This window comes from Mustelus asterias, chromosome 23, assembly GCF_964213995.1.
Source record: "Mustelus asterias chromosome 23, sMusAst1.hap1.1, whole genome shotgun sequence".
NCBI lineage: Eukaryota > Metazoa > Chordata > Chondrichthyes > Carcharhiniformes > Triakidae > Mustelus > Mustelus asterias.
Window position 1 is genome coordinate 73,035,353 of NC_135823.1, and position 14,610 is coordinate 73,049,962.

The 14,610-nt window shown below is 44.9% G+C and overlaps 1 protein-coding gene across 1 annotated transcript in view; it reads left to right on the forward strand.

Moving 5' to 3' along the window:
• Positions 1 to 14,610, forward strand: part of tmc5 (transmembrane channel like 5) — a 256,340-nt gene that overhangs the window by 128,776 nt on the left and 112,954 nt on the right. Inside the window, exon 11 of the mRNA XM_078240932.1 lies at positions 5,028 to 5,183. Within this exon, the coding sequence (XP_078097058.1) occupies positions 5,028 to 5,183 (156 nt within the window). The remainder of the gene's footprint in view (positions 1 to 5,027; positions 5,184 to 14,610) is intronic.

Consider the following 14,610-nt stretch of genomic DNA (forward strand, 5'->3'; position numbering starts at 1 on the left):
TTTTAGGATGTTTACTGTAACAGGCAAACTAAAAGAAACAAAGAATAACCACATTCTGGAAACAACTTATGCATTAAATAACAGAAAAGATCCCCCGTGTGACTGTTAACACAACTGATAGGCCCCCACTGCAGATATACTTTACTCTGTCCCTCAAGTGGAAACTTTATTCTCCTGAAACCAGCCCAAAAACTATTCTCCACTCTCAGTGGCCTAATTCTTTCCTTTCCCAGCAGATAGGTCCTAATTTCAGGACTGACTTTCAATTTAAGAGTTACACCGGAGATTCCTTCCTCTAAGCTAAAGCTAGGTGAATCTGCCAGTCTTGTTTAAATCCTCACAAACTCGGTCTCTTCAATTTGAGTATGAGCTTCCACTCAAATCCTGCATGGTGAATAACGGAGTCAGAATTGAATCTAATTCAGGTGCAGGACTAGTTGACTCTCTTCCTCTCTCCCTCTCTCATGGGCTCACATGCCTTTATGAGTTTCATCAATATCTTAGAAAAACCCTGTGACAATGGCTTGCCAGGGGCTCATACCCTCAAAGCACATCTCCATGACAATATGAATCATGTGGACTATGCATTGAGGTAGAAATGTTAATTAGCTATCTTCTACACCACAATTCCATTGTAGGTTGGAATTAAATAGACAGTTTAAAGTATGACCGTTTATAAAATCTGATCTTAACACCTCCCCGTGAGACTTGAAGTTTAACAGGCTACCCACCGCTGGCAGCACAGATATTCTTGCCATTGCCGAGTAAAATAGCTTGCACACCCCCCTCCCTACCCCCCCACACTAAACCTTTACACCTTTACCAACTGAATAACCCAGGCTTGTTGTCGTTCTAAATTCAGAGCAGATCTCATGACTCCCTTTCTTCTTCATTTTACCTTAAATAAAAGAAACAGTCCAAGAACATAATAATCTTGTAAATTTTTGATTTGCAACATCTAAAAGTTTCAGCAGTGCTGTACAGTGTGGGTTAATAATTCTGGCAAAGGGAAATTATTCCAGGACTGATGACCCCTCCCCCCCACCCGCCCCACCGAAACCCCCCACCCCACTTCCCCCCACTGCTACAAAAACCACTACAGAAAGACACACAACATAAATAAAATTCTGAAGGAAGGCAGAGAGAAAAGGAAAGCAAAGCAGTGTACTTTGAAAAAATAGCCCAGAAGTTTGCCCATGTTACTGAGGTGAAAGAGAATCCTTTTCTTCCGGAGTTAGGGGAAAAACAACAGGCAAACCCTCAGGACATCACCTCATTTACCCTCTGAGTATCATAGAAATCATAGAAACCCTACAGTGCAGAAAGAGGCCATTTGGCCCATCGAGTCTGCACCGACCACAATCCCACCCAGGCCCTACCCTCATACCCCTACATATTAACCCGCTAATCCCTCGAATCAACACATCTCAGTACACTAAGGGGCAATTTTAGCATGGCCAATCAACCTAACCCGCACATCTTTGGACTGTGGGAGGAAACCGGAGCACCCGGAGGAAACCCACGCAGACACGAGGAGAATGTGCAAACTCCACACAGACAGTGACCCAAGCCGGGAATCGAACCCAAGTCCCTGGAGCTGTGAAGCAGCAGTGCTAACCACTGTGCTACCGTGCCGCCCATATCGTTGACTGTTTTCAGAATGGCCTTGCAAGCCACTCAGTTGTCACTCAGATTGCTCACTATCAGCTTCTTAGGGGGCACTAGGGATGGGTAATAAATACTAGTGTTGCTGGTGAAGTCTAAATCCTGCAAATGAATAAAGAAAAATAATCAACGGCATCCAATATTCGGTTCTCAGCAACATTGTGTACCACACGTGTAGGAAAATGCTTAATATTCAAGATATTCACGAAAGCTGTGCGGGACCTAGTCGAGAAGAAAAGGAAAGCGTACAAAAGGCTCAGAGAGCTTGACGAAGATAGGGATTTAGAAGAGTTTACGGCTTGTAGGAAGGGACTAAAGAAGGAAATTAGGAGAGCCAGAAGGGGTCACGAGAAGGCCCTGGCAGGTAGGATTAAGGAGGACCCTAAGGCGTTCTTTAAATATGTGAAGAGTAAAAGGATGAGACGTGATGGAATAGGGCCTATAAAAGGTGAAGGCGGGGAAGTCTGTACGGAACCAGTAGAAATGGCAGAGGTGCTCAATGAGTATTTTGCCTCGGTTTTCACAGAGGAGGACATGGGTGGATGTACTGTGGGCTTGCGGTGGACTGAAAGGATTGAGTATGTGGACTTTAAGAAAGAGGTTGTGCTGGAATCTTTGAATGGCATCAAGATAGATAAGTCGCCGGGTCCGGATGGGATGTACCCCAGGTTACTGTGGGAGGCGAGGGAAGAGATTGCAGAGCCTCTGGCGATGATCTTTGCGTCGTCGATGGAGACAGGAGAGGTGCTGGAGGATTGGAGGATTGCGGATGTGGTTCCTATTTTCAAGAAGGGGAATAGGGATAGCCCAGGAAATTACCGACCGGTGAGTCTAACCTCAGTGGTTGGTAAGCTGATGGAGAAGATCCGGAGGGACAGGATATATGAGCATTTAGAGAGGTTTAGTATGCTCAAGAATACTCAGCATGGCTTTGTCAAGGGCAGATCGTGCCTTACGAGCCTGGTGGAGTTCTTTGAAAATGTGACTAAACACATTGACGAAGGGAAGGCGGTAGATGTGGTTTATATGGATTTTAGCATGGCGTTCGATAAGGTCCCCCATGCAAGGCTTGTAGAAAAAGTGAGAGGGCATGGGATCCAAGGGGCTGCTGCCCGATGGATCCAGAACTGGCTTGCCCAAAGGAGGCAGAGAGTGGGTATAGATGGGTCTTTTTCTAAATGGAGGTCGGTCACCAGTGGTGTGCCCCAGGGATCTGTTCTGGGACCCTTGCTGTTTGTCATTTTCATAAATGACCTGGATTAGGAAGCGGAGGGATGGGTTGGTAAGTTTGCCGATGACACGAAGGTTGGTGGGGTTGTGGATAGTCTGGAGGGATGTCAGAAGTTACAGAGGGACATAGATAGGATGCAAGACTGGGCGGACAAGTGGCAGATGGACTTCAACCCAGATAAATGCATCGTGGTCCATTTTGGTAGGTCAAATGGGATGAAGGAGTACAATATTAAGGGAAAGACTCTTAGTGCTGCAGAAGATCAGAAGGACCTTGGGGTCCGGGTCCATAGGACTCTAAAATCGGCCCCGCAGGTAGAGGAGGTGGTTAAGAAGGCGTATGGTGTGCTGGCCTTTATCAATCGAGGGATTGAGTTTAGGAGTCCGGGGATAATGATGCAGCTATATAAGACCCTCGTCAGACCCCACTTGGAGTACTGTGCTCAGTTCTGGTCGCCTCATTACAGGAAGGATGTGGAAATGATTGAAAGGGTGCAGAGGTGATTTACAAGGATGTTGCCTGGATTGAGTGGCATGCCTTATGAGGATAGGCTGAGGGAGCTCGGTCTTTTCTCCTTGGAGAGACGAAGGATGAGAGGAGACCTAATAGAGGTGTATAAGATGTTGAGAGGCATAGATCGGGTGGACTCTCAGAGGCTTTTTCCCAGGGTAGAAATGTCTGCTACGAGAGGACACAGGTTTAAGGTGCTGGGGGGTAGGTACAGGGGAGATGTTAGGGGTAAGTTTTTCACACAGAGGATGGTGGGCGAGTGGAATCGGCTGCCGTCAGTGGTGGTGGAGGCAAACTCAATAGGGTATTTTAAGAGACTCCTGGATGAGTACATGGAGCTTAATAGGATAGAGGGTTATAGGTAGGTCTAGAAGGTAGGGATGTGTTCGGCACAACTTGTGGGCCGAAGGGCCTGTTTGTGCTGTAGTTTTTCTATGTTTCTATGTTTCTATTTGTCAACATGGAGAAATGCGTTGCAATTTGCTAATATTTAAAAGTTTAAAAGTTTATTTATTAGTGTCACAAGTAGGCTTACATTAACACCGCAATGAAGTTACTGTGAAAATCCCCTAGTTGCCACACTCCGGCGCCTGTTCGGTTACACTGGGGGAGAATTATTCATGGTCAATCCACCTAACCAGCACGTCTTTTGGACTGTGGGAGGAAACCAGAGCACCCAGAGGAACCCACGCAGACACGGGGAGAATGTGCAAACTCCCCACAGACAGTCACTCAAGGCGGGAATATTTAGAAACCCTACAGTACAGAAAGAGGCCATTCGGCCCATCGAGTCTGCACCGACCACAATCCCACCCAGGCCCTACCCCCATATCCCTACATATTTTACCTGCTAATCCCTCTAATCTACGCATCCCAGGACACTAAGGGGCAATTTCGCATGGCCAATCAACCTAACCCGCACATCTTTGGACTGTGGGAGGAAACCGGAGCACCCGGAGGAAACCCACGCAGACACGAGGAGAATGTGCAAACTCCACACAGACAGTGACCCAAGCTGGGAATTGAACCCAGGTCCCTGGAGCTGTGAAGCAGCAGTGCTAACCATTGTGCTACCGTGCCGCCCACTATATTGTATATTTAAGTGAGGCAGGTCACACGGGAAGCACGGTGGCACAATGGTTAGCACTGCTGCCTCACAGCGCCAGGGACCTGGGTTCAATTCCGGCCTCGGGTGACTGTCTGTGTGGAGTTTGTACGTTCTCCCTGTGTCTGCATGCGTTTCCTCTGGGTGCAGGTTAGGTGGATTGGCCATGCTAAATTGCCCCTTGATGTCAGGAGGATTAGCAGGGTAAATATGTGGGGTTACAGGAATAGGGCCTGGGTGGGATTGTGGTCGGTGCAGACTTGATGGGCCAAATGGCCTCCTTCTGCACTGTAGGATTCTATTCTATCCTATAAGGTCAGCATCAGACCAAATATAAAATGAAAAATGATCCCATGCATTCTCTTCATTAAATATTTATAGACAAATACCAAGGAAAATATTGCATGAAAATAGAGCAAGTTAAACTGAATTTGATGTTAATATGATGGCATTTCAAAGCTTAACAATTACCCAATCCTACTGGTAGTTAAAACACTGAATTCTTCATATTTACAGGAAATGTTATCAGAAAAAATGCATTTCCACCGGCAGCTAACAACAAAACAGAGGATTCTCCGATATTTAGTTCATCTGATAAGCTGGGTTATTTCATTAGGAACGACGGCTGGTTGCTGTTTGGGAATTTATTACTATTCGATCTCCAATTTTAAGGTATGACTTGGTAAAGTTTGCATTGTGCATTGTTGCACCTGTTAATCTACTGAATGAAGGATTTCTGTATTTCACAATCCAAACTGCCCTGGCTGCCAGTGAGGCTGCATATCTGCTATCTCACAGTGAATCCAGTGTCAGAGTGCCCTGGCTGCCAGTGAGGCTGCATATCTGCTATCTCACAGTGAATCCAGTGTCAGAGTGCCCTGGCTGCCAGTGAGGCTGCATATCTGCTATCTCACAGTGAATCCAGTGTCAGAGTGCCCTGATTGCCAGTGAGGCTGCATATCTGCTATCTCACAGTGAATCCAGTGTCAAAGTGCCCTGATTGCCAGTGAGGCTGCATATCTGCTATCTCACAGTGAATCCAGTGTCAGAGTGCCCTGGCTGCCAGTGAAGCTGCATATCTGCTATCTCACAGTGAATCCAGTGTCAGAGTGCCTTGGCTGCCAGTGAGGCTGCATATCTGCTATCTCACAGTGAATCCAGTGTCAGAGTGCCCTGGCTGCCAGTGAAGCTGCATATCTGCTATCTCACAGTGAATCCAGTGTCAAAGTGCCCTGATTGCCAGTGAGGCTGCATATCTGCTATCTCACAGTGAATCCAGTGTCAGAGTGCCCTGGCTGCCAGTGAGGCTGCATACCTGCTATCTCACAGTGAATCCAGTGTCAAAGTGCCCTGATTGCCAGTGAGGCTGCATATCTGCTATCTCACAGTGAATCCAATGTCAAAGTGCCCTGATTGCCAGTGAGGCTGCATATCTGCTATCTCACAGTGAATCCAGTGTCAAAGTGCCCTGATTGCCAGTGAAGCTGCATATCTGCTATCTCACAGTGAATCCAGTGTCAGAGTGCCCTGGCTGCCAGTGAAGCTGCATATCTGCTATCTCACAGTGAATCCAGTGTCAGAGTGCCCTGGCTGCCAGTGAGGCTGCATACCTGCTATCTCACAGTGAATCCAGTGTCAGAGTGCCCTGGCTGCCAGTGAAGCTGCATATCTGCTATCTCACAGTGAATCCAGTGTCAGAGTGCCCTGGCTACCAGTGAGGCTGCATTCCTGCTATCTCACAGTGAATCCAGTGTCAAAGCAGTCAAACAAAATGTTTCAAATAATTCAGTAATCATATAATATAAAAAAGCAGCACAAGTGATTACTGAGTATTCTAAGCACAGTCAGTAATTAAAATGCACATCTGTGTGGGCTATAAAGTCACTTAAATGATGAGATTGGAAACATAATGTTCACATATTAAGAATGTTAATTTCTTTAATGTATAAGTATGCAGGCTCCAATTGGGTGTTTTGCAGGAGTATAGCATGAGTCCAGTGTAGCCCACTGAAAAATGACTCGTTGTGCTGGGACCCCTGCAGCCTTGTAAGGAACAGATTTCCACTAATCGGTTGCAAGGCCAGTGACACAGAAGGCTCTCCTGGTGAGAGAGCAGTGGATGGGGTTCCCCTTTATATCTGGAGGTCCTTCCTTCTTGGCTCAGTAGATTCTGAGACAAAGTGAGATGAAGTCTAAAGTCAGAAATGGGTCCCTTCGAGGCAGTGGTCCAGGTCCATGGGGTTAAACTTGTTACTGTGAATACACCTTCCCAACAGGGGCAACATAATTGCCCCAATGCTTACATGGAGGCAGCAAGGGAACACAGGTGAAGGGGCTGTTTAGCATCAAATGGATTTCCCCCAGGTCCCAGTGGAACTGTCATAAATGTCAAGAGGACTTGTCAAAGGGTTATTTGGGGGACATATCATCACACAGCAGCATGAGGAGCCAGTGGCTGGAATTTTACCGCCACGCCCACCCCAAAATTGGCGCGGGCGAGCCTTGCAAAACAAAAATCTCCGTTGGCCTCGGCTGGGATTTTACAAGCCTTGCCCGAGTGAGATCATAAAATCCCGGCCAGTCTGTTTGAATGGTCCATTACTGCTTATTATCTGCAATAACCGTTACCATAAAACTAATGAAACACATTTAAGGGGCAGAAAATATCCACACAATCCAACATCTTTGACAAGGAAGTGTTTTGTTTTATAAAGTTTAGACCAGTTTAATTAAAATCAGTGACCAACCGTATATTTATCTTTATATTTCCTGCCTTCAAAACCTGCTCTTTGACTAAATAATTTTATCCACGGCTTTATCATCAAGGAGAAAACCTCATTCTCCAGAATATAATCAAAAACAGGAAACATTAACATATTAATAAACAGAAATACACAAAGAAATATTTGCATATATAATCATTTCCCCATGGACAGGATTTTGATCTGAGAGCCCCGGTGAAGCTGACAGTTCTCACTCTTATTTATTTGCATATCAAACAGCCGTCGGTGCTGGAGAAGATTCTTAGAGATAGGACTGATACACATTTGGAACTGAATGGTCTTGTTAGCGACAGACAGCATGGTTTTGTACAAGGGAGGTCACGTCTCACTAATTTAATTGAGTTTTTTGAGGAGGTGACAAAAATGATTGATGAGGGAAGGGCGACGAATGTTGTCTACATGGACTTTAGTAAAGCATTTGACAAGGTCCCTCATGGCAGGCTGGTACAAAAGATTAAATCTCATGGGATCAGCGGTGAACTAGCTGGATGGATTCAGGACTGGCTTGGCCATAGAACAGTAAGAAGTCTCACAACACCAGTTTAATTAAAATCAGTGACCAACCGTATATTTATCTTTATATTTCCTGCCTTCAAAACCTGCTCTTTGACTAAATAATTTTACCCACGACTTTATCATTCAAGGAGAAAACCTCATTCTCCGGATGTTGTGAGACTTCTTACTGTGCTTACCCCAGTCCAACGCCGGCATCTCCACATCTTGGCCATAGAAGACAGAGGGTAGCGGTGGAAGGGTGTTTTTCAGAATGGAGGTCTGTAACGAGTGGTGTTCCACAGGGAAAAGTGCTGGGACCTCTGCTGTTTGTAATATATATATAAATGACTTGGAAGAAAACATAGCTGGTCTGATTAGCAAGTTTGCAGATGATACTGAGATTGGCAGAGTTGCGGATAGTGATGAAGATTGTCAGAGAATACAGCAGGATATAGATAGACTGGAAAATTGAGCAGAGAAATGGCAGATGGAATTTAATCCGGACAAATGCGAAGTGATGTATTTTGGTAGATCTAATTCAGGTGGGAGCTATAAAATAAATGGCAGAACCATCAGGAGCATCGACACACAGAGAGATCTAGGAGTACAGGTCCACAGATCCTTAAAAGGTGGTGAAGAAAACATACGGCACACTCACCTTCATCGGACGGGGCATTGAGTATAAAAGTTGACAAATTATGTTACAGTTATATAAAACGTTAATTCGGCCACATTTGGAATACTGTGTCCAATTCTGGTCACCACACTACCAGAAGGACATGGAGGCTTTGGAGAGAGTGCAGAAAAGGTTTACCAGGATGTTGCCTGGTATGGAGAGTATTAGCTATGAGGAGAGATTGAATAAACTGGGATTGTTCTCCCTGGAAAGACGGAGGCTGAGGGACAGGGGAAAAGGCAGAAGAATGGGGATGAGAAAAATATCCGCCATGATTGAATGGCAGAGCAGATCTGATGGGCTGAGTGGCCTAATTCTGCTCCTATGTCTTATAGTCTTGTGGATCTGATAGAAGTTTATAAAATTATGAGGGGTGTGGATAGGGTGAAGAGTTGGAAGCTTTTTCCCAGGGGCAGAAATGACAATTACAAGGGGCACAAGTTCAAGATAAGGGGGGAAAGGTTCAGTGGAGATGTGCGGGGGAAGTTTTTTACACAAAGGGTGGTGGCGGTCTGGAATGCACTGCCAAGTGAGGTGGTTGAGGCAGTTACATTAGCCACATTTAAGACTTATCTTGATAGGCATATGAACAAATGGAGAATAGAGGGACATAAACGATTGGTTAGATAGGTAAACGTGATCGGTTCTTTGTTCTATTTGGCAAGCAGACGGGCACAGTTAGACATGAGAAACCAAAAGTTTCTGTTTGAGATAAGTTGTTCTTTAAGCTACACAACAATGTCAGCTCAGACAAAGGATCATCGTGGACGCATTTTTTGTGGCTACGCTTGCTGCAAAACCAGAAAATCCCACCCAAGGTCAACAGACCTTTGCATGGTCAGTCCCCCGCCCGCTACGATTCCCATGGCGGGCAGGACGGGAAAATTCCAGTACCTGACTTGAAACATTGACACTATGATCTCTGCTGTCAGACCTGCTGAGATTTTCCAGCAATTTCACTTTTTGTTTCAGATTCCAGCATCCGCAGTATTTTGTTTTTATCTTAATGTCATCTCGCAGTTTGACTGCCGTTCAACTGTATTGAATGGCAAGAAACACCAGCACGGACATGTAGATACAGACTAAACTTGCCACAAAATGTTAGGACTTATCCATTCCGGTTTAGGTACTCTTTCACTGTTTTGATCAATCTTAATTACTGACAAATAACCTCTTTGGCATTGAAAATTAACTTTTGCAGCATCAGGGTCTCATTTCTTCAGCTTTGAATTGTTGTTGGAGATTTTACAAAGAACATTTTAAGTTAAACTTCATCTTTCTGTCCCTTTTGGTTGTCTCTCTGAAACCTTTGATACCCTCTCTTTTTCACTTTCTATATCTGATTAGACATTGTTTCATTATTCTAATTTTCAATTTCTGATTCAGACATGATGCTATTGGTTAATGACTCTTCAATTTAATTGGCTAAGGAGATACGCAGTTACTTGTCCCGGTCACACTGGAGAGGGCACTACATTGTTTGGCTGACATTAGCTGACACCTAAACTCCAGGAAGGTCTCTGGGCAAGTGCAGCTAGCTGGCTGTCCACTGCTCACTGCAAAATCTGCTCCAGCCGGGTAATGAAGACAAAAGCAGTTGGAGCTTCCAGCCCTGGTGCAAACTAGCAATTCCACAAAGGACACCAACACAAAAATCTCCCCAAAAGCACAATGCTGTTCCTTTAATCAGCAGAGTAACAGATTATTGATACAAGACTAATTAATGTACAATCCAGATTTTGTCCTGCGTTTAACCTGTGATGACAATAATGCACAACCAGCTCATTTAAATAGTGCTGGGGCTCTCATGGCACCTTCCACACGATGCAGCAATAAAGAGGGACAAAGGGCCAGAATATTAGGTACTAGCAGTGATTGAAATACAAGTCTATGGTGCACGATAATTAGCCTTGGAATTCAGACCTATTTCGCTGATTCTATAAAGTACTTTTATTTATTCTGTTTGGAGCACTGGGCAACGCAGAAGGAAATATAAAATCTTTTTGTCGGCCTGACCTTGAAGCCCTGACGAGGCAATTACTGTGAGTCTGGAACACTATTCCAGGGACATTAAAGGAAAAAGAACCTCCATTAAATTGCACCTTTCACGGTCACAGGATGTTTCCTTGAGCGTTGTTCAACCAGTTAATTACTTTAATTGTAGACAGGTGTGACAACCAATTTGCACACAGTAATTGCTGAGTTAACCTATACTCTCCTTCTGCCTTAGAATATCTGGTATTACATTTACAGCAGTGGTAGGATGGTCTGTCTAGAATTCCTGGGAAAACGAGCAAACTTTCGGCTTTGGCTGAATTGGTTGATGGAAAAGCTGAATACTGGGGAAGATTTTTCTGTAGAGAAACAAAAGGCAGCTGAGTTTCCATTACATTCCGAGCTTTCAGTGGCAGGTAGATCAGCAAAGCGGAACCAGCCAACTAGATTATGGTCTGTGAGTATGTAAAAAAACAAGTATAGCGATGGTTACTTTGTACACCAACTCTCACCAGAGAACTCTGAATAAGACAAGTAATTGGAAAATCAGTATTTCTTAATAATACCATTGGTACAATTGATTAATTTGACCTCGAGCTTGCTGCAATTCTATTTGGCTGCACAATAGAGTCCGTATTCTGATTAACTTTACATTCCCTTCTAACATCGGAACTTGGGATATTTATGAATTCACATATTATGCAATTTCATCTCTTGAGAAGCAATGGATTTGCACTGCAATTGCCATGTCGAGGAGCAAGATCTGCACAGAAAGAGAGGGATTCATTCAATACAATTTGCATCAGGATCTGAGGGTGAAATAAGCCAAATTTAGTAATATTTGGATTTTTATTATGAAACTTGAAATTAACGGATGCATACTCTTGCTTCAGTTTGGGTCGTTTTTAACTGCAGTGTTATTAGTCAACCCCAGACTGTTTTTCACAAACAGATTTAAGAAGTTATCTTGAAACTTCAAAAAATGACACCGCATCAAAAATGCAATTCAACAAACATGTTTATGCAAATGGTGAACCTTATTGGAGATTGGTGTTAGCTGACAGGATAAAAAGTGAGAAATTTGTTTTATGATAATTGCACTTCCCTGGCCATTCCGACGGAATTATTTGCTCTCAGCTACTCAATAATGAACAATACAATTTGTGATGTTGCAGATTTGTGTACCAAAGGGCAGAGAGTAATTTAAGGATGGGAGGGGTGTCAGAAGTTACAGAGGGACATAGTTAGGATGCAAGACTGGGCGGAGAAGTGGCAGATGGACTTCAACCCAGATAAATGCGTCGTGGTCCATTTTGGTAGGTCAAATGGGATGAAGGAGTACAATATTAAGGGAAAGACTCTTAGTGCTGTAGAGGGTCAAAAGGACCTTGCGGTCCGGGTCCATAGGACTCTAAAATCGGCCCCGCAGGTGGAGGTGGTGGTTAAGAAGGCATATGGTGTGCTGGCCTTTATCAATCGAGGGATTGAGTTTAGGAGTCCAGGGATAATGATGCAGCTATCTAAGACCCTCGTCAGACCACACTTGGAGTACTGTGCTCAGTTCTGGTTGCCTCATTACAGGAAGGATGTGGAAATGATTGAAAGGGTGCAGAGGTGATTTACAAGGATGTTGCCTGGATTGAGTGGCATGCCTTATGAGGATAGGCTGAGGGAGCTCGGTCTTTTCTCCTTGGAGAGACGTAGGATGAGAGGAAACCTAATAGAGGTATATAAGATGTTAAGAGGCATAGATCGGGTGGACTCTCAGAGGCTTTTTCCCAGGGTGGAAATGTCTGCTACGAGAGGACACAGGTTTAAGGTGCTGGGGGGTAGGTACAGGGGAAATGTTAGGGGGAAGTTTTTCACACAGAGGGTGGTGGGCGAGTGGAATCGGCTGTCGTCAGTGATGGTGGAGGCAAACTCAATAAGAGACTCCTGGATGAATACATGGGACTTAATAGGATGGAGGGTTATAGGTAGGCCTAGAAGGTAGGGATATGTTCGGCACAACTTGTGGGGCCGAAGGGCCTGTTTGTGCTGTAGTTTTTCTATGTTTCTACGTTTCTAAGGGTGAACTATCCAGTCTGTGCTGGAATCTTTTCTCCTCTTAATATACATAGAACATAGAACATTACAGCGCAGTACAGGCCCTTCGGCCCTCAATGTTGCGCCGACATGTGAAACCAATCTAAAGCCCATCTAACCTACACTATTCCAATATCATCCATATGTTTATCTAATGACCACTTAAATGCCCTTAATGTTGACGAGTCCACTACTGTTGCAGGCAGGGCATTCCACGCCCTTACTACTCTCTGAGTAAAGAACCTACCTCTGACATCTGTCCTATATCTATCACCCCTCAATTTAAAGCTATGTCCCCTCATGCTAGCCATCACCATCCGAGGAAAAAGGCTCTCACTGTCCAAAGAACAAACAAAGAACAAAGAACAGTACAGCACAGGAAACAGGCCCTTCGGCCCTCCAAGCCTGTGCCGCTCATTGGTCCAACTAGACCATTCTTTTGTATCCCTCCATTCCCAGACTGCTCATGTGACTATCCAGGTAAGTCTTAAACGATGCCAGCGTGCCTGCCTCCACCACCCTACTTGGCAGCGCATTCCAGACCCTCACCACTCTCTGTGTAAAAAACGTCCCTCTGATATCTGAGTTATACCTCGCCCCTCTCAGCTTGAGCCCGTGACCCCTCATGATCGTCACCTCTGACCTGGGAAAAAGCTTCCCACTGTTCACCCTATCTATATCCTTCATAATTTTGTACACCTCTATTAGATCTCCCCTCATTCTCCGTCTTTCCAGGGAGAACAACCCCAGTTTACCCAATCTCTCCTCATAGCTAAGACCTTCCATACCAGGCAACATCCTGGTAAACCTTCTCTGCACTCTCTCTAAAGCCTCCACGTCCTTCTGGTAGTGTGGCGACCAGAACTGGACGCAGTACTCCAAATGTGGCCTAACCAGCGTTCTATACAGCTGCAACATCAGATTCCAGCTTTTATACTCTATACCCCGTCCTATAAAGGCAAGCATACCATATGCCTTCTTCACCACCTTCTCCACCTGTGTTGCCACCTTCAAGGATTTATGGACTTGCACACCTAGGTCCCTCTGTGTTTCTATACTCTTGATGGCTCTGCCATTTATTGTATAACTCCCCCCTACATTAGTTCTTCCAAAATGCATCACTTCGCATTTATCTGGATTAAATTCCATCTGCCATTTCTCCGCCCAATTTTCCAGCCTATCTATATCCTGCTGTATTGTCCAACAATGTTCATCGCTATCCGCAAGTCCAGCCAACTTTGTGTCATCCGCAAACTTGCTGATAACACCAGTTACACCTTCTTCCAAATCATTTATATATATCACAAATAGCAGAGGTCCCAGTACAGAGCCCTGCGGAACACCACTGGTCACAGACCTCCACCCGGAAAAAGACCCTTCAACTGCTACCCTCTGTCTCCTGTGGCCAAGCCAGTTCTCCACCCATCTAGCCACTTCTCCTTGTATCCCATGAGCCTTAACCTTCTTAACCAACCTGCCATGAGGGACTTTGTCAAATGCCTTACTGATATCCATATAGACGACATCCACGGCCCTTCCTTCGTCAACCGTTTTTGTCACTTCCTCAAAAAACTCCACCAAATTTGTAAGGCACGACCTTCCTCTTACAAAACTATGCTGTCTGTCACTAATGAGATTGTTCCGTTCTAAATGCGCATGCATCCTGTCTCTAAGAATCCTCTCCAACAACTTCCCTCCCACGGACGTCAAGCTCACTGGCCTATAATTACCCGGGTTATCCCTGCTACCCTTCTTAAATAACAGTACCACATTTGCTATCCTCCAATCCTCAGGGACCTCACCTGTGTCCAATGAAGAGACAAAGATTTCTGTCAGAGGCCCAGCAATTACATCTCTTGTCTCCCTGAGCAGTCTAGGATAGATGCCATCAGGCCCTGGGGATTTGTCAGTTTTAATGTTACCTAAAAAACCTAACACTTCCTCCCTTGCAATGGAGATTCTCTCTAACGGGTCAACGCCTCCCTCTGAGACACTCCCAGTCAACAAGTCCCTCTCCTTTGTGAATACCGATGCAAAGTATTCATTTAAGATCTCCCCTATTCCC